Source organism: Mirounga angustirostris, unplaced genomic scaffold (assembly GCF_029215605.1).
Source record: "Mirounga angustirostris isolate CCGP_5_RB_7025 unplaced genomic scaffold, mMirAng1.0.hap1 SCAF_6, whole genome shotgun sequence".
NCBI classification, from domain to species: domain Eukaryota; kingdom Metazoa; phylum Chordata; class Mammalia; order Carnivora; family Phocidae; genus Mirounga; species Mirounga angustirostris.
Window position 1 is genome coordinate 114,985,623 of NW_026991714.1, and position 27,194 is coordinate 115,012,816.

Genomic DNA, 27,194 nt, shown 5'->3' on the forward strand with positions numbered 1-27,194 from the left:
TCGAGCCCCACATTGGGCTCCCTGCTCTGCGGGAAGCCTGCTTCTCCCTCTCCTTCTCCCACTCCCCCTGCTTGTGTTCCGTCTCTCGCTGTGTCTCTCTCTGTCAAAAAAAAAAATCTTTAAAGCAGATTATTTGAATATGACTTTTCTAGTTATCCTTGGAAGGAAGATTGGCCTGTTATAAGCTAGGTCATCATAGCTGGAAGTGGAAGTAACCCATAGACGTGTGTGTGTGTGTGTGTTATCAACATAGGTGAAGTCTTGATTTATGAGGTTGTGATTGATTGATTTGACCAACAAAACTTGTAACTGTTATTTCCCCTGATAATTGGTCAGAGTAGAGCAGTTCTCATCTAAAATCACAACTGTCATTAAGCTGTGACTTGTTTCCTCTCTTTTCCAGGATTTTGTGTCATGTATTGAGAACTACAGAAGAAGAGGACAGGAACTATATGCATCTTTATACAAAGATCATGTACAGGTAATAAACGAGCTCTTTTCTCTGCACAGAAGACTGGAATCTATCTTGAATCTGAAATAAAGAATCAGAAAGGCCTTCGGTTTAAATTCTAGTTGGCTAAGTCAGTAATTGGTCAGCAGTGATTCAGTTCTTCTTGCATGACCTGTGCAGTGGATTTGGACCCATGCTGTGAGCAGCTGAGGAGACAGGCGGCATGTTTATCCTCTCATCTACTAATGCATCCACTAGTAAATAGGTGTCAAGAGCCCAGGGTGCCTCAGACCCTGTGCTGTGAGCTAGGGGCACAGTTGTACAGAGAACAGACATGGGCCTCACTCTCTGGTAGCTTCACTGTACCTCTCTGGAGGGATATATATTAAATAACTGCACAAATAAATAGATCATTATTACTCATGATAAGCAAGAGACATGGCAAATATAGGTACAATGAGAGATTATGATGTGGGGAGAATTTAACTTGGGCAGATCAGAGGCCCCTTCCAAGAAAGTGACCATTAAGTTGAGACCTGAAGGAGGAGGAAGATGGGCTGAAGTATTTTGAAGATGTATTTTTGGCTAAGGGAGGACATGTGGGAAGGTCCTGATCAGGAAAGAGCTGGATGTGGCCAGTTAACTGGAAGAAGAAGTGACTGGGTGACCTGAGCTGGGGACAAACAAGGGTGAAGATGAGGCATGACCAGAGAATGCAGGGCTTGCTGCCACCTTAGGGCTTTTGCATTTTCTCCGAAATGCAAGGGGTCACCACTCATCAGGGCAGATTTAAATAGTTAAAACACCTCTCTAGGTGTGATTTCTGGACAGTCAGAATAAAGAGCATTGTCTGTTATGCCAATGAGATCTCTAGTTGAGTCTCAGGTCTGCCTCTTCCCATGTGTGCAGTCTGAACCTCAGGGTCCCCATCTCCAAGACGGGATCATACTGCCTAACTGTGAAGATTAAAGAACAAGTGTAGAGCGCCCAAAAGTAGCTGGAAGGGAATACATGTGTGGTTATGGAATGGCCAAGAAATTCATCTTTAGTCAATGTTGTTGTTAATAAAATGTTGTTTAAAAATGGTTGCTAATAATAGAGCACACAACATATAGTATTAAAACCTTACTAAATATATTATTTTCTTTGTGATTTCTCTGTTCCAAAGACTATGCTAGGTATAGGAAAAGCAGAGATTATAATGCCACTGCTGTGCCTGAAAGATTCTTAAAACTCAGTAGAGGAACCAAGAGTAGAGAAATAACCCCAAGCAAGGTGATGAAGTCAATACTAGGATGTTCTACTCTAAAAAGAAGAGCAGCAGGGTGTAAGGAACCATGGGCTGTGCCTGGAGTGAGGGGCCAAGGAAGGGTGAAACGGTGGTGCCCAAATGTCAGGGAAACAAAATAGGTTCTGATCAACTTAAGCCAAGTTACCTGGTCTAATTCTCTCTATATAAGCTCATTTAGGAGCCCCCACCTGGCTCTGGGACTAGGGATTCATGAGATGTGCAGCCTGGGCCCCAGAAACATGCAGGTTAGCAACACAGCCTCTCTGGCTATTCTGTAAGGAGGGGGGGCAGTTTATCAGACTTGACAGGGGTGGAAGAGGAGTCTGGGGGACTACAGGACATGCTACTGTCAAAGTGATCACGAGGCATTCTCATTTCTCTGGCAGCACAGGCTGGTCTTAAATAAACTCTCATTTTGGAGAAGGGCCTCATCAGGGGCATCTCCCCCACCCCAACATTGCTGACTGCACTGCACAGTGGGATGGGTGCCCTACTGGCTTATTTGCATGTTATCTGTGCCCCTCAGACAGACCCTTGCATATCCAGTGTCCCACCATTTGTATTCACTGACTTCTTTCAGGACAAGCAACATGGCTAATAAATTCAATTGTTATTGGGGGAAAAATAAGATGAATTGTTTAAGATTGCATTCTTTGTTTATGGACATCCTTGCCACACTTGTTCCATTTCAAGACAGAGGATGTTGTTTGTTTAAATGTCCAAATCAGCATCCAGTCAAGAGTGTGAGCATCTCTCTTCCTTTTTTTTTTTTTTTAAGATTTTATTTATTTATTTGAGAGAGAATGAGAGACAGAGAGCATGAGAGGGAGGAGGGTCAGAGGGAGAAGCAGACTCCCCGCCGAGCAGGGAGCCCGATGTGGGACTCGATCCCGGGACTCCAGGATCATGACCTGAGCCGAAGGCAGTCGCTTAACCAACTGAGCCACCCAGGCGCCCAACATCTCTCTTCTTATGGTTGGAAGAGCCTGGGTGATTTGCTTATGGCTAGGAGAGATGTGCTGTGTGGTACTTTGTAAGTTTCTGCTGGAGTTTTTGAGACTGAAAGTTCATGCGGGAAAGAACAGGACCTCAGCAGAGGCTCTGAGCCCAGAAGGAAACTATACAGCCTTCTAGAACATTCGCCTGGCTCATTTTCAGCAGTGGGACTGAATGGGGTTCAGAGAGTACTTGATAAAGCTGTGTAGAGTTTTGCTGTTTGAGGTATTTTTGAGAAAATCAGCATTTTGAGGCTAATCCATAAGGATACTTTCCAAGTGTTCAAATATTTAAGACAGATTATTTCAACATTTAAAGGAATACAGAGGTAATCACCTCTGCCAGAGATAATGGGGTCTGGAGAATCCACCCTGCTTTTATAAAGGGCAATACATTTTCCCAGTGCAAGCCCCACTCCACTTCCAAAAAAGCCATGTCCAGACTCTGTAAAGAGATCAGACTTGTGAAACCTGCCATCTTCTTCAAAGACAGCTTCTCCCAAGTGTACTCAATGAGGTCTCCCCAGGAGGGTGGTGCTAGTGAGACTCAGGGATTCTGGCCCCACAGGGCTTTCAGTAATAGGTGGTGTAAGACTTCTCTAACTTGGCATTTTACCCACAACTGAGACTTCTCTGCAGATGGCAGGAGCCCACAGCATGACAAGGTCACATTACCCAATGCCCTGGAAGTAAATCCAAGCATCATTATATCCCATCATTATATTACCAGTAAATCAGGCAGTTCTAATATTCAGTCTCCCCAGTTTCTTGTCACTCCAGAAGTACTGGCAAAAACTGTTTCCTCTCCTCTGGCCCTGCCCAGATTCCCCTTTGCCTTTTCCACATTATATTTGTTCTCTTCCTTATGGTCCAGCTGCTCTGGTTCTGCTCTGTTGTATACCCAGACTGTCCTGTTCTTATGGGGAGTCCTTACCATAATGTGCAGAAATGCCTCATTCTTTCTGTGATGTTTTTAAGACATTCCAGGCTTTCCTGGTTAAAGCTCTTTGCAAGAAGTCTTCCATCCCAGAAGTAACCTTTCTTTTAGTATGTGAGAGTATCTGTCGCACTCTTGAGTTCTCTAGGGGCCAACAGGCTGTTGCCATTTCTTGCTCAGTTTCTGTATATCCATCAAGTGTTTGTCACAGCTCTTTCTTTTTTTTTTTAATTTAAATTCAGTTAGCCAACATATAGTTCATTAGTTTCAGATGTAGAGTTCAGTAATTCATCAGTTGCTTATAACACCCAGTGTCATTACATCACGTGCCTTCCTTAATGCCCATCACCCAGTTACCCCATCCCATCACCCACCTCCCCTCCAGCAACCCTCAGTTTGTTTCCTATAGGTAAGAGTCTCTCATGGTTCATCTCCCTCTCTGATTTCTTCCCATTCAATTTTTCCTCCCTTCCCCTATGATCCTCTGCATTGTTTCTTATAGTCCACATGAGTGAAACTATATGATAATTATCTTTCTCTGATTGATTTGTTTCATCCAGCATAATACCATCCAGTTCCACCCACATGGATGTAGATGGTAAGACTTCATCCTTTTTGATGGCTGAGTAATATTGCATTGTATGTATATGTGTGTGTGTGTGTATACAACACACATATACATATATATCACATCTTCTTTATCCATTCATCTGTCGATGTACATCTTGGCTCTTTCCAAAGTTTGGCTATTGAAAAAATGCTCAGCATCCCTTGGCATCAGGGAAATACAAATCAAAACCAATGAGATGCCACCTCACACCAGTCAGAATGGCTAAAATTAACAAGTCAGGAAACAACAAATGTTGGCGAGGATGCAGAGAAAGGGGAACCCTCCTACACTGTTGATGGGAATGCAAGCTGGTGCAGCCACTCTGGAAAACAGTGTGGAGGTTCCTCAAGAAGTTAAAAATAGAGCTACGCTATGACCCAGCAATTGCAGTCCTGGGTATTTACCCCAAAGATACAAATGTAGGGATCTGAAGGGGCACCTGCACAGCAATGTTCATAGCAGCGATGTCATTGCTCTTTCAAATGCAAATATCAGAAACTCAGCTCAAACTGGCTTAGGCAGTAAATGAACTATTATGTCGTACTAAAAAATCTAGGGGAAGCCAGTCTTCAAGAAGAGCTGGATCCAGGTACTCAAGCTCTGTTCTAAGCAGTCAGTTTCCTCTCTCTCCCTCTTCCTCTATTTCACACACTCCCACCCCCCCCACATTCACATCAACACACACGCACACCTATGTATGAGATTCCTACAACATCAAGGTGCCAATGAACATGGATGAGGAGCATGTGAACTGAGGTGAACTCACACTCTGCTCCTCAGTCTGTGCATCCTAGAAGTAGGCAGGGTTCATGTAAAGCCTGGGAACCACTCTCTAACTGGTACAAAGGCCGTGTCTTCTTGCTGAACTACATGCTTGTGGGCTGTCTCTGCCTTAGGGGGCACTGCTGATGCACATAAAGGCACCCTGGCTCGGGGCAGGTGGTCAGACCGTGTACCCATACATCCACCTCTCTGCACTGTCTGCTCCAGATGGGCTGCAGAGAGCACCATTCCGAGTCCCGGGGAATGATGCACACTAGCCCATCCTATAATCACCCTCCACCCCTTGGATTAGCCAGACTTAGATGCCCTTCAAAACTGAAGCCAGGGCTGGGCTCAGCCCCTCCAAAGCATGGGGGACCAAAAGAAGGGACAGGCTGGTTGCCCAGAGGAAAAGCTCATCGATGCTACCCAAAAGTTTCCATTCAGCCCCAAATCATAGCTACCTCTAACATACCAGAAACCCTGCCTCTGAGTCTCTGGTGTGGCATTTGGCTCAAGCTTTAAACTGAAAGAGGACCTTACCTGGTGCAGAACCATGGGCATCATAGAGCACCTTTCAGGTGTGGGAACTCAGGGCTTTTGCTATTTGGACATCTCATGTCCTCTGTCCTGGGACTACTTGTAGATTTCTATCATGGACTAAACAATCACTCATCTCTGAGGGGTCTCAGCACTGACACATATCTGTCTGGCCACAGGTATTCCAGACAACTTATTTGCACTGTGATGAAGACTCAGGCAGCCGTGAACCCGCAGGCTGTATAGGTAGATCTTTTGGGGTGAAGAGGATATTCTTAAAAGACTAATTTTAAGGCCAGGGTGAACATTGTTTGGCATTGTTCATCCTCTATGAAACTCTATAGGTTATTCCAAACCCAGCAGCAATCTCCAGGGAGCTGAAGTATTTTCCCCAAATGAGTATTCATTTCATATAACCTAATCCCTATAAAAGGCTTTGGACAGACTTTATTTTTCTGGAGTTCCTTATTAACCAATCAGAGTATTATGTAAAATGCTGTAACTATTTTGGATATGAATTTAAGAACTGTGAAGGGCACCTGGGTGGCTCAGTTGGTTAAGCAACTGCCTTCGGCTCAGGTCATGATCCTGGAGTCCCGGGATCGAGTCCCGCATCGGGCTCCCTGCTCGGCGAGGAGCCTGCTCTTCTCCCTCTGACCCTCCCCCCTCTCATGTACTCTCCTCTCATTCTCGCTCTCTCAAATAAATAAATAAATCTTTAAAAAAAAAAAAAAGAACTGTGGAGAAACAAAGTAATCTTGCTTTGAAATAGGATTCTGTGTTCTGTTTATAAAACAGATTTACCTGTCCCAAAAATAGGATTTGCTTTATTCACAGTAATAATACTGTTTATGAGGCAAGTCACCATATAAAACTCTTGAAAATATTGTCTCATTTAAGCCCTACATAAACCCATGGTCTTATTATTACTGTAATATTATTAACTGCATTTGATGAGGGGGCTTCAGCTTCCTAGACTACTAGGGAATAGCAGAAACATCATGACAACCCAGATTCATCTGACGCCAAAGACCATGGACTAAGCACTGTGTTGTCTGTTATATATATTTTTTTAAGATTTTATTTATTTATTTGAGAGAGAGAAAGAAAGAGAGCACAATCAGTGGGAGGAGCAGAGGGAGAGGGAGAAGCAGACTCCCCACTGAGCAGGGAGCCTGACGCAGGACTCGATCCCAGGACCCTGAGATCATGACCTGAGCTGAAGGCAGACACTTAACTGACTGAGCCATCCAGATACCCTGTCTGTTATATTTTTCATGGGAATTTTCTAGTTCCAAGAATGATTTACAGTCACATGGCTCTGAAGGCCAAAAGGCATATGGTTTTCTCCTCCTCCAACCTGGATTAAATGGTCTCAAAGCTAAAAAACTGATCCCTTCTCCTGGCCTGTTCCTGGCTCCAGGGTACATTACACACCCTCAGGGTGCTCAGGGTCACCTAGAGGGGGTTATTTTTCTCAAACAATTAAGAGGGCTTGGTCTGTTCACCCCCCCAGAGGTTTGGGGCCAAGGCCATGAGAAAATGTGTATAGGAGTGACCCTGTACTTCTGCTTCCCAGAGACAGAGATGTGACATAATCAAGGCAGCCAATGCCTGGGCCAGGATTCAGGAGCAGCTCTTTGGGGAGCTAGGCTTGTGGGGCCAAACAGCAGAAGCCACACTTTGCTCCAGGTGGGAACTGGACTGGAGAGAAGGACCAGCTCGCATGAGGAAACGCATCAGACGCTTGTCTCCGCTGGAGACCCTGAGTCCAGAAAGGCTCAAGGTAAGAGTTTGATGCAGCAAAACAATGATGCTTCCAGGCAGGAAATGTGTAGGGAAGTGTCTCCTTTGCTTTTCCTTCTCATGTTCCTTTCATCAGGAGTGCTTTGGGAATGCTTTGGCATGGGCAGGCAGGAGAGCTCATGTGCACAGTTAAATGTAGGAGTGCTGTAATTAATTTTTGATGCCATTTAACAGAAGAAAAGAAACACTTTCTCCCTGGTACATAGAAAGGATGCTCTAACTACAGCCTGATTGAGTAAGTAAATGAGTGAGTGAATGACTAGTGGAGTGGTTCATATTGACACCACTAACCCAGTACCACACCGACATCCAGAAAAGTCCAGTGGGATAATCTGGACATCAGTGTTTGCAAAGAGCCAAGTGATGGCCATTGTCTGTTTGTACAAATTATTTACCATGGAGCAGTCATAACCAGCGCTGCTATGGGCATTATTGTACAACCAATCTCGTAACAAGTTTTACAATGGAAATATCTTGAACTCAGCAATTTCTGCAAGCTTGAGCCTGTGACCCATGTAATCCAAACAGCATTGAGGCCATATTGGATTCCCAACCAACGGAATCTAGGTAGTCCCTGGAAGTTTGCTGTGATGAAGTTTGAACTCTGTGTCATCAAACTGACAGTGTTGCCTTTTAAAGAATGGGGAACCAGTTGGATTAGGAGTGGATATGGAAAAATCTGTTAATAGTTTTTTCATGTCCTCGTTGAACAATTCTGATTCAAGATATTCTAAAAGGCAGCCTTCCAAACACTGGAATGCAAGACATTTCCTTCTACATTCAGATTTATTCTCTAGTCTGTAACCTCAGGATCTTTTATCCACTTTAAATCCTTTATAAAACTTAATGAAAAAAATTATATTTCATTTGTTCAGTAGACACTTGAATTTTTAATGTACTATCAATAAATCTCTGGTTTTATGTAGTATTTTTCCCTCAATACATTCCTTAGGAAGTGAGGAAGGAAAAGTAAGTATCCTGCCCTCTCTGCTAGTGACAAAGTCAAAAGCTGGCTAGAAAACCTGGTCTCCAGTCTCTCAGGCTGCCCAGCCCCAGATCCTGTGCCTGGTCCCCTCTCCAGGGTGGCCCATACCACAGACATCCGGGATGCTATTGAATCCCATTTTGGCATCATCTTTGGTAATTACTGTAAGCCCTACTTAATGGAAGATTGTGGGTTTTTTCCCCTTTGACTCGGGACCATGAATACTTGCATTTTATTGTGGTCCTTTAGGATTTAGCATCCCTCCCTACTTGCATCTAAGACTCCAGTATATGAGTAATTCCAGGGGGTCACATGCATATGTGTGTGTTTATGGGTCTGTGTGATGGGGTGGAGGGCACAGCAGTAGTCTTCAGGATTTCATTTCTCTTTTCTCTGGTTTTATTTCAGGAAAACCAAGACAGAAATGGCAATGTTTCAGAAACAGATGTTGAAAAGCAAGGTATTCCATTTATCAGTTTACCTATTTTTCATTCGTAATTAAACCACTTCTTGGTTTTACTTAATCTGAAATTAATATTTTGAAGAAGAAAATGCTGCCAGTCTAAAGTAGGTAATGCTAAGACTCTTTTCCTTACTGTGCTCTCCAGAATGAGGAGGAACCTATTCCAGACCTTGGCTCTCTGTTAGGTGAAGAATTTTATGTTAAGGCTGTAACAGTAAGAATTTTATCTTGTCAATTTGCTAGATCAGAGAGATCTTAAAAGTGTCCTCAAGTAATACAAATACACGCTCAGTATGTGACCCAAAATACATGGGAAGAAAATGCTTTAAAGTAAAAATGGGTAAAAGAAATATTTAGTACTTTTTACACTGAATTCTGATTATAAAAATGACAGCTACAATAATCATTATTATTTCCCAGGCTAAAAAAAAATACTTCGAATCATTTTTGATGCTTACACTTACTCTTTATTTGTATAATTCTCATGGAGGAATTTGGTTGAGTTGGCTTGCTGGAAATCCAGGGTTTATTTTCAGAGGTCATTTGGCATGAACACATCCAAACATACACGCACACACACACAAATACAACCTGCAGACACACACAGACATATGCACTCTATTCCAGATTTTGTGTTTCTACCACACTGTGCCTTTTTTCTTCAAACACTCCCTGTCTGTGAGTTTCATTGCCTCCTGAGGTGTAGCTAGTGTGGTATCCTTAACCAAATGACAACTTCTGAGCGCTGATCTAACTTGTCTCATTTAGTGCCTGACTACTGGATTTTGCATTGAACGTGCTGGCTTGCCAGTCTGCAGTAATAGCGCCCAGATGTGAGGGCGCTGGGCCCTGATCCCAGGTTGATTTGGGGGTCCCTGGGGCATAGGACTTGGGATAATGTCGTAATGCCCATTTGCTTCTCTTCTCTTTACCCCAAGCCCCACAGCTCCAAGAACAGAGGGGGAATCTGCAGAGATGGTGGTGGTGGAAAGCATGTGCTGGTGTCCTGTGGGCATGGGCTGCTGAATCTCCTCGTCCCCATATACAGACCCCAGCCCCAGTAGGGAGCTCAGCCAGGGAAGAAGAAGAAAGGGCTTATGGTTCTCCCCTGTGCTTTCCTGGGTGTCTGTTTATATACGGCGTTCTCCCCGCATGGGGAAAAGCCTGTGGTGGCTGTTGCTTTAAGCAGCACACACTTCCATTCATCCAGCTGGGAGACTCCCAGGAGAGGAGGAGCTCAAAGAGGTGAGCATCTTAACACAAAGAAAATGGCCAGTAGCCCCTCAACTTTGCAGTCATGTGCCATGCACCTGCCTCCTTTAGGAGAGTGGACATCTAGGACAGGGCGGGGGAGTAGGATCCAGAAATCATGTAGGTCTGTGCTCAGCAGGCACCCAAATGTCTGTGCCCGGGAGTGCATGCTTGGGAAGTAAGTCTAGGTGTGCACACGCATGATCGCAGCACAATGCATTCAGGGTAGAAATAGAAACTGTCTGTGCCTCCAAAAAATTGGAGATGGATTAGGTGATTATGAAAGAGCCACAGAATAGAATGTTATACAACCATTTTAGGTGAGTTCAAAGAGCTTTAAATGGAATGAGAAAGTGTTCCTAATATAGTCTTAAAAAGTTCTTGAAAAGATGGGGTGCCTGGGTGGCTCAGTCAGTGAAGCGTCTGCCTTCGGCTCAGGTCATGATCCCGGGGTCCTGGGATCGAGTCCCACATTGGGCTCCCTGCTCGGCAGGGAGTCTGCTTCTCCCTCTCCCTCTGCAGCTCCCCCTGCTTGTGCTCTCTCTCTCTCTGTTAAATAAATAAAATCTTTTTAAAAATTCTAGGAAAAAAAAAACTGTAGATGCAGCATAATTCCTATCATGTCAAAAAATCACGTGCGTGTGTGTGCACGCACGCACATGCACACACATATACATATACATTTGGAAAAGATATTAGAAGTAAAGAACTTGTTCAAATTGTGAACAGGGAGGAGAAACAGACTTAGTTCAGATTCGGCCTCTAGTTCTTTGTGACCATATGACTTTGAGCAAAGTAATTAGCCTCTTTCACTCTTCCCTGATTGTGAAGGGAGGTTGAAATAGAAACCACAACCTGATAGGAGTAGATGAAAAAAATGTCATCAAAAGCATCCAGCACAGAGAAAGAGCTTACTTACTACATCCGAGCTGTTGTTATTAGTACTATATCTGGGTGCATGAGTGATACTTGTTCTACTCAAGTATTTTAAATTTATTCTCACAATTTCATGGGTTTTCCAAGTTTTGTTTTGTTTTTGTTTTTTTTTACACTAAGATCATACTGCATCCATAATTAGAAAAAAATAGAAAAAAAACCCCCACTCTTTTAAAAGAACGAATAAAGTGAAGTTCAGAAAGAAACAGATTCTAAATGACCCTAGAAGGAATTTCTCTACTGATTAATAAGTGTGAATTTTGAAGTAGTGCCCCGTGGTCACACTGGACCTGCAGAGCAGCCGGACCTGGGCACACCTTCCAGAGTGAATCAACCTAACAGTGTGTTGACTGCACCACAGAGTCAGAGAGGTGACGCCCACTTTCAGACACAGTGAGGGACACGCTGAGATCCACACCACTCACCTCTGCCCTGAAACCTTGCAGTTTCTCTCGGTGACTCATGACCATGCTGTGCACATCCCTCGTGAGGTCAGGTGGCTCGTGCCAAAAATGTGTGTCCCTTTATACTGCTGCAGATGAGCTGACACCAAAGAAAGCCGAGAGCGGGAGAGAGGAGGTGGCAGTGGACTGCACCCAGCTGACCTTCTTCCCTGCCTTACATGAAAGTCTGCACTCTGAAGATTTCTTGGAACTGTGTCGGGAAAGACAAGTTATTTTACAAGAGCTCCTTGATCATGAAAAGGTAATACAGCACATCACGATTCTTCTTTAAAGATCATCAGACATGAGATCAAGCTTTCTTCATTCACATGGGAGGTGATGTTTCTCTTCACTATAAAAAAAAAAAAAATTAGCAAAAAGAGCAGGCATGCTTCTAAATTGGTGGGCGCAGAGCAAGGGCACAAATGGAAGCTGACAAACCCTGCATCAAGATGTTTAAAAGATATAAATCAAGGGGCATCTGGATGGCTCAGTTGGTTAAGCGTCTGTTTTCAGCTCAGGTCATGACCCTGGGGTCCTGGGATCGAGTCCCGCATCGGGCTCCCTGCTCAGTGGGGAGTCTGCTTCTCCCTCTGCCTGCTGCTCCCCCTGCTTGTGTTCCCTCTCTGTCAAATAAATAAAGTCTTTTAAAAAAGAGATCTACATCAAGCTAAAACACTGTCATGAAATATGGTCTACCTTCCAACACTGACTTTTTTTTTTATTCTTATGTTAATCCCCATACATTATATCATTAGTTTTAGATGTAGTGTTCCATGATTCATTGTTTGTGCATAACACCCAGTGCTCCATGCAGAATGTGCCCTCCTCAATACCAACCACCAGGCTAACCCATCCTCCCACCCCCCTCCCCTCTAGAACCCTCAGTTTGTTTTTCAGAGTTCATCGTCTCTCATGGTTCGTCTACCCCTCCGATTTCCCCCGCTTCATTCTTCCCCTCCTGCTACCTTCTTCTTCTTTTTTTTTCTTAACATATATTGCATTATTTGTTTCAGAGGTACAGATCTGAGAGTCAACAGTCTTGCACAATTCACAGCACTTACCAGAGCACATACCCTCCCCAGTGTCTATCACCCAGTCACCCCATCCCTCCCACCCCACCCCCCACTCCAGCAACCCTCAGTTTGTTTCCTGAGATTAAGAATTCCTCATATCAGTGAGATCATATGATACATGTCTTTCTCTGTTTGACTTATTTCGCTCAGCATAATACCCTCCAGTTCCATCCACGTTGTTGCAAATGGCAAGATCTCATTCCTTTTGATGGCTGCATAATATTCCATTGTATATATATATACCACTCTTTATCCATTCATCTGTCGATGGACATCTTGGCTCTTTCCACAGTTTGGCTATTGTGGACATTGCTGCTATAAACATCGGGGTACACGTACCCTTTCGGATCCCTACTTTTGTATCTTTGGGGTAAATACCCAGTAGTGCAATTGCTGGATCGTATGGTAGCTCTATTTTCAACTTTTTGAGGAACCTCCATACTGTTTTCCAGAGTGGCTGCACCAGCTTGCATTCCCACCAACAGCGTAGGAGGGTTCCCCTTTCTCCGCATCCCTGCCAACATCTGTCGTTTCCTGACTTGTTAATTTTAGCCATTCTGACCGGTGTGAGGTGGTATCTCATTGAGGTTTTGATTTGGATTTCCCTGATGCCGAGCGATGTTGAGCTCTTTTTCATGTATCTGTTGGCCATTTGGATGTCTTCTTTGGAAAAATGTCTGTTCATGTCTTCTGCCCATTTCTTGATTGGATTCTTTGTTCTTTGGGTGCTGAGTTTGATGAGTTCTTTATAGATTTTGGATACTAGCCCTTTATCTGATATGTCATTTGCAAATATCTTCTCCCATTCTGTCAGTTGTCTTTTGGTTTTGTTGACTGTTTCCTTTGCTTTGCAAAAGCTTTTTATCTTGATGAAGTCCCAATAGTTCATTTTTGCCCTTGCTTCCCTTGCCTTTGGCGATGTTTCTAGGAAGAAGTTGCTGTGGCTGAGGTCAAAGAGGTTGCTGCCTGTGTTCTCCTTTAGGATGTTGATGGACTCCTGTCTCACATTGAGGTCTTTCAACCATTTGGAGTCTATTTTTGTGTGTGGTGTAAGGAAATGGTCCAGTTTCATTCTTCTGCATGTGGCTATCCAATTTTCCCAACACCATTTGTTGAAGAGACTGTCTTTTTTCCATTGGACATTCTTTCCTGCTTTGTCAAAGATGAGTTGACCATAGAGTTGAGGGTCCATTTCTGGGCTCTCTATTCTGTTCCATTGATCTATATGTCTGTTTTTGTGCCAGTACCATACTGTCTTGATGATGACAGCTTTGTAATAGAGCTGGAAGTCCGGAATTGTGATGCCGCCAGCTTTGCTTTTCTTTTTCAACATTCCTCTGGCTATGCGGGGTCTTTTCTGGTTCCATACAAATTTTAAGATTATTTGTTCCACTTCTTTGAAAAAAGTGGATGGTATTTTGATGGGGATTGCATTGAATGTGTAGATTGCTCTAGGTAGCATTGACATCTTCACAATATTTGTTCTTCCAATCCATGAGCATGGAACGTTTTTCCATTTCTTCATGTCTTCCTCAATTTCTTTCATGAGTATTTTATAGTTTTCTGAGTACAGATCCTTTGCCTCTTTGGTTAGATTTATTCCTAGGTATCTTATGGTTTTGGGTGCAATTGTAAATGGGATCGACTCCTTAATTTCTCTTTCTTCTGTCTTGTTGGTGGTGTATAGGAATGCCACTGACTTCTGTGCATTGATTTTATATCCTGCCACTTGACTGAATTCCTGTATGAGTTCTAGCAGTTTTGGGGTGGAGTCTTTGGGGTTTTCCACATAGAGTATCATATCATCTGCAAAGAATGAGAGTTTGACTTCTTCTTTGCCGATCTGGATGCCTTTGATTTCTTTTTGTTGTCTGATTGCTGTGGCTAGGACTTCCAATACTATGTTGAATAGCAGTGGTGATAGTGGACATCCCTGCCGCGTTCCTGGCCTTAGGGGGAAAGCTCTCAGTTTTTCCCCATTGAGAATGATATTCGCTGTAGGTTTTTCATAGATGGCTTTTATGATAATGAGGTAGGTACCCTCTATGCGTATACTCTGAAGAGTTTTGATCAAGAAAGGATGCTGTACTTTGTCAAATGCTTTTTCTGCATCTATTGAGACGATCATATGATTTTTGTTCTTTCTTTTGTTAATGTATTGTATCACATTGATTGATTTGCGGATGTTGAACCAACCTTGCAGCCCAGGGATAAATCCCACTTGGTCATGGTGAATAATCCTTTTAATGTACTGTTGGATCCTATTGGCTAGTATTTTGGTGAGAATTTTTGCATCCATGTTCATCAGGGATATTGGTCTGTAATTCTCCTTTTTGATGGGGTCTTTGTCTGGTTTTGGGATCAAGGTAATGCTGGCCTCATAAAATGAGTTTGGAAGTTTTCCTTCCATTTCTATTTTTTGAAACAGTTTCAGAAGAATAGGTATTAATTCTTCTTGAAATGTTTGGTAGAATTCCCCTGGGAAGCCATCTGGCCCTGGGCTTTTGTTTTTTGGGAGATTTTTGATGACTGCTTCAATTTCCTTAGTGGTTATAGGTCTGTTCAGGTTTTCTATTTCTTCCTGGTTCAGTTTTGGTAGGTGAAACATTTCTAGGAATGCATCCATTTCTTCCAGGTTATCTAATTTGCTGGCATAGAGTTGCTCATAATATGTTCTTATAATTGTTTGTATTTCTTTGGTGTTGGTTGTGATCTCTCCTCTTTCATTCATGATTTTGTTGATTTGGGTCATTTCTCTTTTCTTTTTGATAAGTCTGGCCAGGGGTTTATCAATCTTGTTAATTCTCTCAAAGAACCAGCTCCTTGTTTCGTTGATCTGTTCTACTGTTCTTTTAGTTTCTATTTCATTGATTTCTGCTCTGATCTTTATTATTTCTCTTCTCCTGCTGGGTTTAGGCTTTATTTGCTCTTCCTTCTCCAGCTCCTTTAGGTGTAGGGTTAGGTTGTGTACTTGAGAACTTTCTTGTTTCTTGAGAAACGCTTGTATTGCTATATACTTTCCTCTTAGGACTGCCTTTGCTGCATCCCAAAGATTTTAAACAGTTGTGTTTTCATTTTCATTGGTTTCCATGAATTTTTTTAATTCTTCTTTAATTTCCTGGTTGACCCATTCATTCTTCAGTAGGATGCTCTTTAGCCTCCATGTATTTGAGTTCTTTCCGACTTTCCTCTTGTGATTGAGTTCTAGTTTCAAAGCATTGTGGTCTGAAAATAGGCAGGGAATGATCCCAATCTTTTGGTACCGGTTGAGACCTGATTTATGACCTAGGATGTGATCGATTCTGGAGAATGTTCCATGGGGACTAGAGAAGAATGTGTATTCCGTTGCTTTGGGATGGAATGTTCTGAATATGTCTGTGAAGTCCATTTGGTCCAGTGTGTCATTTAAAGTCTTTATTTCCTTGTTGATCTTTTGCTTAGACGGTCTGTCCATTTCAGTGAGGGGGGTGTTAAAGTCCCCCACTATTATTGTATTGTTGTCGATGTGTTTCTTTGCTTTTGTTATTAATTGCCTTATATAATTGGCTGCTCCCATGTTAGGGGCATAGATATTTACAATTGTTAGATCTTCTTGTTGGGTAGACCCTTTAAGTAGGATATAATGTCCTTCCTCATCTCTTATTACAGTCTTTGGTTTAAAATCTAATTTGTCTGATATAAGGATTGCCACCCCAGCTTTCTTTTGGTGTCCATTAGCATGGTAAATGGTTTTCCACCCCCTCACTTTCAATCTGGGGGTGTCTTTGGGTCTAAAATGAGTCTCTTGCAGACAGCATATCGATGGGTCTTGTTTTTTAATCCAGTCTGATAGCCTGTGTCTTTTGATTGGGGAATTTAGCCCATTTACATTCAGGGTAACTATTGAAAGATAGGAATTTAGTGCCATTGTATTGCCTGTAAGGTGACTGTTACTGTATATTGTCTGTGTTCCTTTCTGGTCTATATTGCTTTTAGGGTCTCTCTTTGCTTAGAGGACCCCTTTCAAGATTTCTTGTAGGGCTGGTTTTGTGTTTGCAAATTCCTTTAGTTTTTGTTTGTCCTGGAAGCTTTTTATCTCTCCTTCAATTTTCAATGACAGCCTAGCTGGATATAGTATTTTTGGCTGCATATTTTTCTCATTTAGTGCTCTGAATATATCATGCCAGTCCTTTCTGGCCTGCCAGGTCTCTGTGGATAGGTCTGTTGCCAATCTAATGTTTCTACCATTGTAGGTTACAGATCTCTTCTCCCGAGCTACCTTCAGGATTTTCTCTTTGTCTCTGAGACTCGTAAGTTTTACTATTAGATGTCGGGGTGTTGACCTATTTTTATTGATTTTGAGAGGGGTTCTCTGTGCTTCCTGGATTTTGATGCCTGTTTCCTTCCCCAAATTAGGGAAGTTCTCTGCTATAATTTACTCCATTATACCTTCTGCCCCTCTCTCTCTTTCTTCTTCTTCTGGGATCCCAATTATTCTAACATTGTTTCGTCTTATGGTATCACTTATCTCTCGAATTCTGCCCTCGTGATCCAGTAGTTGTTTATCTCTCTTTTTCTCAGCTTCTTTATTTTCCATCATTTGGTCTTCTATATCACTGATTCTCTCTTCTGCCTCATTTATCTTAGCAGCTAGCGCCCCCATTTTTGATTGCACCTCATTAATAGCCTTTTTGATTTTGACTTGGTTAGATTTTAGTTCTTTTACTTCTCCAGAAAGGGTTTCTCTAATAACTTCCATGCTTTTTTCAAGCCCAGCTAGTATCTTTAAAGTGATGATTCTGAACTCTAGATCTGACATCGTACTAATGTCCGTATTGAGTAGGTCCCTGGCAGTCGGTACTACCTCTTGTTCTTTTTGTTGAGGTGATTTTTTCCGTCTTGTCATTTTGTGCAGAGGAGAATAGATTAATGAGAGAACAAAATGCTAGCAGGGTAACAACGTCCCTAGAAAATATACTCTAAACAAATCAGAAAAGACCTGAAGCAGTGGGAAAAGAAAGGGAAAGAGAGAAAAAAGAAAAAGAAAAAAAAAAGAAAAAGATAAAAACAAACAAAAACAGAACAAAACAAAACAAAACCAGAATGTGATCAAATATGATCAGGCTGGTATATAGATCAGTGCCACACACTAGATTTTGGGTGTATTTTGGTCTGTTAAAAGAAAGTGCCTCCCAAAATTTTAAAGAAAGAAAAACTTATATATGTACAAAAATAAGGGTTGATATGATGAAGGGATGAATATGACTGTAAAGATGGAAATTATAAAAAATTTTATGAAAGGAATTGATAAGTTGTTTAAAAAAAAGAAAGAAAAGGATTTAAAAAAAAAGAAAAAAAAGGGAGAGAATGTGATCAGGCAGGGGAGTAGAAAAAAACCATACACTAGAGATTTAGAAACTATCTCAAAATTTTAAAGAGAGAACAGCTTATATATATATGCCAAAAATACGGGTAACTACTATGAAGGGATAGAATATGACTCTAAAAATGAAAAAAAGAAATGTTTTTTAAAAAAGGGATTGATAAGATGTTGGTTGAAAAAGGGAAAAAGAAAAATTCAAAAAAAAAAAAAAGAAAAAAGACAGTTAAAAAAAATAATTAACTTTGAAAGACTAAAGAATCATGGTAAAAAAGCCATGAATTCTTTGTGCAGTATTCCCCTAGCGCTGGAGTTCTGCCATTCTCATTGATTGGTAGACTTGGTCTTGGCTGGCGGTTCTCGCTGATCTTCTGGGGGAGGGGCCTGTTGCCATGGTTTCCAAATGTCCTTGCTGGAGGTGGAATTGCCCCGCCCTTGCCCGGTCCAGGCTAAGTAATCTGATCGGATTTGCTCGGGAGCTTTTGTTCCCTGCAAGCTTTCCGTACAGCTTTGGAGGCAGAGAGTGAAAATGGCAGCCTCCCAATCTCCGCCCTGGAGGAGCCGAGAACTTGGGGCCCCGCTCCTCAGTGCACCCCCAGAGAAAAGCAGTCAGTTGCTCCCGTCTCCCCGGTCTCCAGCCGCACTCTGTGCTCACCCGGCCTGTGACCGCGCGTTTCTATCTCTGGCACTGGACCCGGTCTGGAGTCTCCAAACCCAGCAGATCCCTGCGGTGCACTCCCGCGCGGCTCCTCCCGGGGGAGGAAGGTGAGTCTCCCCGGATCTGCCGTTTGTTGGGTCCCCGCTGGAGGAGCAGGGGCCCGACTGTGCCGCGGATCACGGTTTATGGCCACCCCGAGCTGAGAGCCCGCGCCTGGGCTCCGCCTCTGCAGCCGGCTTCCCTGCTCCATTACCTGGGAGCTCTGCCACACTCAGGCACCCCCGGTCTTTCTGTGACCCCGAGGGTCCTGAGACCACACCATCCCACGAGGGTTCCACCCCCAGCTTAGCCACCAGAGTGACGTCCCTCAGTGGAGCAGACTTCTAAAAGTGCCGATTTTGTGTTCCACGGCTCTATCACTTGCCAGAAGCGGCCGACGGAGGCCCCTCCCCCGCCATTTATCCTCCCAAATATTGCCTCAGATTCACTTCTCCGCCCGTCCTACCTTCCAGAAAGTGGTTGCTTTTCTGTTCAGAGAGTTGTTGCTATTCTTTTCTTCGATCTCCTGTTGAGTTTGTAGGTGTTCAGAATGGTTTGATCCCTATCCAGCTGAATTCCTGAGAGGAGACGAAATCCAGGTCTCCTACTCCTCCGCCATCTTTCTCCACTCCCCGAATGTAAAATTCTTGATCTTGTCGTTTGGCACCTTGGGCTCCTGCCTGCAGTCTGACCGCCTTGAGGGATCCATCCCGCATTGAGTGTGGATGTGTTTGGACACTCAGCCTATACGTCCAGGCTGTGCCTAGACTCTCACCCTGACACCAGCCTCCCCCGGGCCCCCACTCAGGCCTAGGGGTGAGCATACTTGTGGCCTTGTCAGCCCTCAGCAGGGTAGACCTGGAGAAGATGAGTGCATGGGCCAGGGGGCAGGCTGGACAGTTAGCAGGGAAGCCTGCAGGTTAGGATGCCTGGAACGGGGTTGAAGGCCCCACCGCATGGCCCCCTGCTATGACTGGAAAGGAGCTGGAGAAATCCCTAAAGTATGGACCCAGCAGAGGATTTCTCTTACCCAAATCTAAGAAAGAGATGAAAGATGAAGCTTATTTCTTAGAGTAAAACATACCTGAGCTCAAATCCCAACTTGGCAACATACTAAATTTCATGTTACCTAACCTTTGTGAGCCTCAATTTTTCTTATCTTTAATAGGGAGTGTTGAGTGACCATTTCACAAAATTCTTGTAGGGCTAAAATGGGATAATAGAAGCAAAGAGACTTGCTCAGAGCTGGGCACATGTGAGGTAGCCCACTAAAGACCAACTCTCTCCCCTTGCTAAAGGTTGGGTGGTTTAAGGGCCTCCGAGTCTCACCCACCAACTCTTCCGCTTACGATGTAAGTGAAGGAGATGCACTGGCAGAACAGAGGAGCGGGCAGGGCGTGGCCCAGAGGCCATGCAGGGACTACACAGAGAGAAATGTGTGAGAGCTGAGGGCTGGTCTGGTGGATGAGAGTGGATCCAACCTAAGGGCCACTGAGTAAGCAGCCTGGATTTCCAGGAGCAGGTGCCAAGCTCAACAAACCTGTGAGGGGCATCAGCAGGTGCAGAAATGAAGCATGTCCTTTCCAGGGCCGGGTTCCTTACAGAGACTCCCGGGGGTGTGAAGCTGGGATTTGCTCCTTGCAGGGGTTGGATAGAAGGGGACCAGATTGAAGTGCATTGCCAGATGGTTAGCAGTACTTTTATCAAGTTTCTTAGCTGCTCTCAGACTGGAGTCACAGTTTAACCAACACAGTCTTGTAATAGCGTCATCCTTCTTACACCTGCTTAACCCAAAGCTTCCAGGCATAGAGCACATTTGCAGTCCCTATCACACCTCACTACCATGACTTCGCTCATGCTGGTGAATCTACCTGCGCCGCCCTGGCTGCTGACTCTCTGAAGCCGATCTCAACGGCTTCCCACTCTGGGACCTGGGGTACCTGCAGTCTCCATTGCCCCCTCCATCACCCCCTGCCCTTGCTCCAGGCATACAGACTAACCTTCCCCACTTCACCTGTCTGCCTCTGTCCCTGCACTGGTGCTCCTTTGCAGAGGGACCATTGGGTACCTAGCCTCAGGCATGCCTGGAGTAGACATTCAGTAAACACTGATGAATGAAGATCCGTTAAATTTATGTTCATTTTATTTTGATTATAGAAATAAAGTATGTCTACCTTGTAAAATATTTAAAAATGGAAATCAAAACATCTATACATATACATATACATTTACATACTGTGTGGTATTCATAATACCTGGCTGCTGAGGACTAACAGCTGATAATGGTTTGGACGTATCAATATAATAGCTTGTTCATTTTAGAAATGCTTATTTAGTAAATGTGTAATCAATTGAAAAACAGCTAGGAGATTGTTTTCTTTCTATAAAAACTTTGCCTTATGCCCTTAAAAGATTATATAAAGCTGTGATTCTCAACAGGGGGCAGCTTTACCCCCAGGCGACACTTGCCAATGTCTGGAGACATTTTCAGGCTCATGAGTTGGCAGGGAGTGATGCTATTGACCTCTGGTAGGCAGAGACCAGGGATGCTGCTAACCATCCTACAAAGCTCAGGACAGTCCTGCCCTCCACCAGAAAATAAGTATTCAGTCCAAAATGTCTATAGTGTTAAGGTGGGAAACCATGATAGGGAGGATGCATATTAAGCAGATGTCACATTCAGCTATCCCCTCCTACTTTCTTGATAGGGTAAGGAAATACTGGATTGTATGTGTCCATTTTGGTTATTTTCATCGTTTTGATAAGAACAGATCAATGGCAATGCTTTGCTTTTGCTGGGTATATTCATTTTCTGTTGCTGCCATAACAAACTACCAGAAACTTAGTGACTTAAAACAGCACACATTTATTATCTCAAAAGCCCCAGCACAACAGGCTCCACTGGTCCTCTGCTTAGAGTCACACAGGGATGAAAGCAAGGTGTTGGCAAAGCTGCATTTCTTTCAAGAGGTTCTGGAAATGAATCCATTTTCAAGCTCATCCAGGTGTTGGCAGAATTCGGTCCAATGCTTCCATAGGACTAAGGTCCCTGTTCCTTTGCTGCCTGTCTGACAGGGATCAATCTCAGCCTCTAGAGGCCACCCACATCCCTTGCCTTGTGGCCCCCTCCTCCATCCTCAAAGCTGGCCACTGCAGGTCAAGTCCTTTCCCCCTTCAGACCTTGCCGGCCCCCTTCTGCCTGTCATCACATTTCTCCCACCAGCCCACTCTTCTGCCCTCTTCTGCTGCTAAGGGCTCATGGGAGTACATTAGATCCACCAGGTCATCCAAGACAATCTCTCTATTTTAAAGTCTGCTGATCTGTACCTTAATTTCTTCTGCAGGTTCTTTCAAGCAGCACCTAGATTAGTGTCTGATGGGAACATCAGGGATGAGGTTCTTGGGGGACGCTTTGGAATACTGCCTGCCATTTAGTATCACTCCGGGTCCATATCCTACTTAATCCACGTCCTCACCTTCCAAGGGGAGCTTCTGTGGGTGGCATGGCTCCCATGTACTTCCCAAGGCCAGCCTGGTGGTTCCAGCCCTAACTGGGCTGGGCTGAGGGAAACACCTGGAGTTTACAGCCAAGAGCTAGTCTTAGCCCCAGTATATGCAGCAGGTAGATGACCTTGGTAACTGTCCTGGTCTCTGAGAGTTTTATTTTTGCTGGTTGTCCTACTCAGTGGCATCTCCCTCAGGGGTCGTGTTGGAGGTGGTGGGGGGCAAGAGCCTGAAGCCCACAGGTGACTGACTTTGCCAGCCCCCAAGAGGCAGGACAGGACCAAGAAGAGACTGTTCTCCCGTCCTTCCCTGTCTTGTACTTAAACTTCAGTCTTTCTTGGTCTCCATGTCACACAGCAGGAAGCTGTCAGAAGCACCACACGTGGCTTGTTGTGGTAGCAGGGATCTCTAGGCTGTGCAGACAGGAGCATGCCAAACCCAGCAGGGGCTGAGAGCGAGAGTAGTCCTATTTCCACTTAGCACTTGGTATATCCCCTTGCTTGCCTGGAGGGGACAGCCTGGGGGTAGGGGCCCAAACGAGTGTCAGCTCCCTGGAACCAGAGACTGAGCAGTTGTAAGGTCAAGGTGATTCCTTGCCATTATCTGGACATTTGTTCTTTGCACAGGTTGTTTTGATTCACTTCATTGGGTTGTTCTTGTTGCCTCTGGTTTCATGGTAAATTACGGGAGAGGTTATTTCCCAATTCAGCCTGAGTTTCTCCAGGATCAGTAGAACCAAACCACTGGATGCACTTGCTCCCTGGAGAAGGAGGTGTGGGAGGAGAGCAGCCAGGGCCGCATAAGGGCAGGCTCCTGATGGTGGGGGTCGGTGGGGGGTGGGGCAGTCTGGCCCCAGCCGGGCCTGACTCCTGGGGTGCTCCTGTGAGGTGAGGTGCTGCAGGGGTGGGTGTCTGGGCATGATGCGAGACTCAAGGAGCCTGAGTGGGGCCGTTATCCTGCTGCCACGGTGGAGAATGAGGCAGAGAATCAGAGAGGAGCCCATGAGAGACCTGGCCTGCTGGGATGGGGCCCTGTGGGAGTTCCTGCACCCACCACAAAATGCAACATTTTGTGAGAAAGAGGGAAGTTGCAGGCTTGGAGCCTGGATTGGTATATGGTGAAACAGAGGGAGTCCCTAAATTTGAAGCATGAGAGGCAGGAAGAAGCACGAGGAAGCAGGCCACAGGAACCCAAGAACATCCTGGGGTAGCAGAGCAGAGTCAGGTCTAGACTAGGAGCTCTCTGTGGAGCAGGCCCTGGCTGGCTGTGGAGGGCATGGACCCACCCTGACGTGCCCCCCTCCTCTCCCCCACCTCCACCAGCCAGGTGCTCACAGACCACGCCCACCCACTCCGCACTGCCTGTAGCCCAGGCCGCCTTCTGCGTGAGTCTGTCCTGGTGTCTGGTGCATGCCCAAGCACTCTGCCCACTCCGCCACCAGCACCACCTCAACACATGGCTGTCATTATTGCTGAGTCTTCCTGTGGTTTCGTTACAGGCAGGGACGGGCTTGCATTTATCCTTGTCCTTCCCTTTCCTGATATGAAGCATTTGTGCTCGGAAAGGGTCTGCCTTCTGGAGAGCACAGCTGTGTCAACAGGGAGCCAGCCAGGTGTGCAGAGCTCAGGGAGGGGCAGATGGACTGCAGCGACGACCTGGGCCTGCTCTCGGGTTCCTGGAGACCTGGCTAGTGGGGGAGCCCCTCTGGGAGCAAGTGGGGCATGACTGAGCAGGGGCTGGCTTCCACAGCAAATCCACCACCACCAGCACCAGGGAGGCCGATGCCGGCAATTCGTGCCCAGGAGGGCAGCTGGGCACAGGGCACGTGCTCAGACTGGACTCAGAACCTCCCTTTGCTCTTGTTTATCGCTGTTATTGTCAAAAATGTCACTAGCTGGATGTCTGGAGCTGTTGCTTGTGGGCTTTCCTACAGCACTTCATCTAGTCTCATGCCTGGGAGGGTGGCTGTGTCACTTCCCTTTCCCTGGTGGTGACTGTCGGGCCTAGCGGGCCTGCTAACTGAATTTGCTGGGATCTGATCTCAGATCTGTGTCACTCGAAAGCCATGTGGTTTTCCACTGTCTCCCAGCTCACTGTGTTGAGCAAGTTACACTAAACTCCCCACTGCCCTGCTCCCATACTGGGGCTCAGAGATGCTGGCTGCAGGCCCTGTTGTGCTCCTTTGTAAACTTCCTGGTTAGCAGCGGCCCAGGCGGGCAGGCCTCCAGGTCCCTCACCACACATGGCATCTCTGCCCAGGACACAGCATGCTGAGCATGCACCAGCCCGCCCCCCCTGCTCATGCCCTTGCCCCTGGTCCACTGTGGACTTCATCCCCGTGGACGTTCCTTGTTGTCAAGGATAGGAACTGGATGGTGAGGAAAGAGGTATTGTTCCACTGCCCCTTGACCCCTGAACATGTTCCAGCAACAGTAGAGAAAGTTTGCCCATGGCAGGTGTGTGTGTATATTTGGAAGGTGAGGGGGTAGTATCCCCTCTGTCTTTCTCAGGCTGGCACTTTCTGCCTGTATGGACACATTTTGTAGCCAGCATTGGTTGTGAGCTGGGGACTCCCCTAATTCAGACGTCTCCATTAGACCCTTTGGGTCTGTGCTTTTTCTAAACGCTTCAGTGGCTTCACAGGGCTGTGTGGTGGATGTGCATCCATGCTCAGAAAACCTGCCGCCGACTAGCCATCGTGTAAGGTGAACACCCCACGGCAAGCCCCCCAGTTTCTCCTCCCCTGCTGCCTCAGAAGGGCTTTGCTAGAACAGTCTAGGAGACTCTCCAGGTTGTAACCTCTTTCCAGGCTTCTGGGTGGCCTGTCCCTGCCAGAGGCCCCAGGGGGAAGCAGGAAGGCCTGGGGCTCCAGAATGGCGGCAGCTTAACTCATGCCTTTGTGCTGCGTGGGAGCTGTGATCGGCCCCAGCAATACCTGGGATGGTAATTACTCTGCGCTACCTTTGCGTCATTGATTAATGGTTCCCAGAACCACAAACACATTTCTCTGCAAATAGCTCCATTTGACGTGAGAAGTGGTATATTTAATGCATCTTAATTGTGGGCCCGAGTCAGCCACTGTGCTGTTGGGAATGATCCTTTGTACCCTGCCACCTAAGGTACTCTTAGAGCTGAGGCTTCACTTGGCAAAATGGGCTTCCAGAGTCCAGTCCAGAGTCAGAACTGAAGTGGCAGTTATTTTTGCTGTTGCTATTCTCTTTAATTACATGAAAAACTAAAATTATTTTTTATACAAACTCAATGTAAAATATTAGCTTGGGTTTGCTAGCAAGGAAACAGGGCAAAGGGAGTTATTTTTGCTCTGGACAGCAGAGAGCAGCATCAAGCTCTTCCCAGGTATTTTTTTTTTTTTTTTTAAGATTTTATTTATTTATTTGACAGAGAGAGACACAGCAAGAGAGGGAACAAGTAGGGAGAGTGGGAGAGGGAGAAGCAGGCTTCCCGCCGAGCAGGGAGCCCGATGTGGGACTCGATCCCAGGACCCTGGGATCATGACCTGAGCCGAAGGCAGACGCTTAACCGACTGAACCACCCAGGAGCCCCTCTTCCCAGGTATTTTGAGATGAGGCCTTTTATAGACAGTGAAGAAGTGTGTTAACCTTTCTAGGTGGTAACTTCCCGTAGGTGAATAGCCATAACTGACTTTCTAAGATGCAGAGCTGTGTATGTCCCTACTTAACACCTTCTGTGACTCTAGTTGGCATACTTTGTGCACAAGGCCACTCCCAAGCTGGCCCTGCACCTCCCTGGATTGCCCCCTCCCCCGCCCTTATGTGTACACACACACACAACACACACACACTCACACCTGACTTTTGACTCTAATTGTGCACAACTACTTATGATCTCCAAACATGTCCAGCTAATTCAAGACTTTGTGTCTTGGAATGCTCTTCCCCTGGTTTTGTCCTCTTTACTCCTAACCCCAGCCTTGGGGTCACATCCTTTGGGACCATTTCTGTGAGGTCAGCCCCGCTCCCTCTCTCACCCCTGTCTGGGCCAGACAGCCCCCTCTGTGTCCTGAGTGCTTGTATCCCCCCTCTCCATGCCATGCTGGGACAGTTGATATTCTCTTTCCTGTTAGACCATGAGCATTGTCAAGGTGTACTTTGTCTCCCTCTGAGCCTAACAGTGTGTGGGACACACACTAAACATTCAGTGCAGACCTGGGAAATGAATACATGAACGAATGAAAGAGTTATGAGCAATATGCTGATATAAGATGAGACCTCATCCTTCATAGCCTCGCTGGTGTCTGGGAATCAGTTTCTCAAAGTATGGTCTTCAGATGACCTGCATCAGAACCATCCAGGCTGCTTATTAAAATGAAGATTCCAGGTCCCACTCTGTACCTGCTGCACCAGAACATCTGGGAATGTGATCTGGGAATATGAACTTTAACAAGCTGCCCAGGTGATTCTCATTCATTCTCTTTGAATAAATGCCCGAGATCCACAAGTCCAGGTTTTACAATTTTCAGAGCACCCTGGCTAGAAATGTGCTCCAGTTTCAGTCAGTTACCAATGAGCAATCCTTAGTAAATGCAGTTTCCCTAGACTCTGTGCTTTGAACAGTCCTCAGTACGTTTCACATTATGCCAGTGCAATTTCTGTCCTTCCCATTTGTTCTCGTCTGAGCCAGCCGTGAAAGGCTGGGAGGCTTGGCTGTTTGCAGGCTTGCCTGTGGAAGTGGCACCTGCGGGCAGGCAGGGGGCATCCCTGCTCCTTGTCTCTGCCTGAAAAGATGAGCTGCTGTAAAGAGATCCACACATTCTATTTCTTCTCAGATTTGCCAAATTGATATAAAAGTAGCATCTCTTTATTGTTTTATGATACATTTTTTATTACCAGTATGACCAAATGCTCCTTTTATTTTTTTATTGTTCTGTTAATCCCCATACTTTACATCATTAGTTTTAGATGTAGTGTTCCATGATTCATTGTTTGTGCATAACACCCAGTGCTCCATGCAGAACGTGCCCTCTTTAATACCCATCACCAGGCTAACCCATCCTCCCACCCCCCCTCCCCTCTAGAACCCTCAGTTTGTTTTTCAGAGTCCATCGTC

At 45.2% G+C, this 27,194-nt stretch overlaps 1 protein-coding gene across 1 annotated transcript in view; it reads left to right on the top strand.

Moving 5' to 3' along the window:
- Positions 1–27,194, top strand: part of WDFY4 (WDFY family member 4) — a 291,643-nt gene that overhangs the window by 171,314 nt on the left and 93,135 nt on the right. The window contains exons 40-43 of the mRNA XM_045878280.3: positions 404–481; positions 7,166–7,372; positions 8,786–8,837; positions 11,566–11,732. Coding sequence (XP_045734236.1) covers positions 404–481; positions 7,166–7,372; positions 8,786–8,837; positions 11,566–11,732 — 504 coding nt within the window. The remainder of the gene's footprint in view (positions 1–403; positions 482–7,165; positions 7,373–8,785; positions 8,838–11,565; positions 11,733–27,194) is intronic.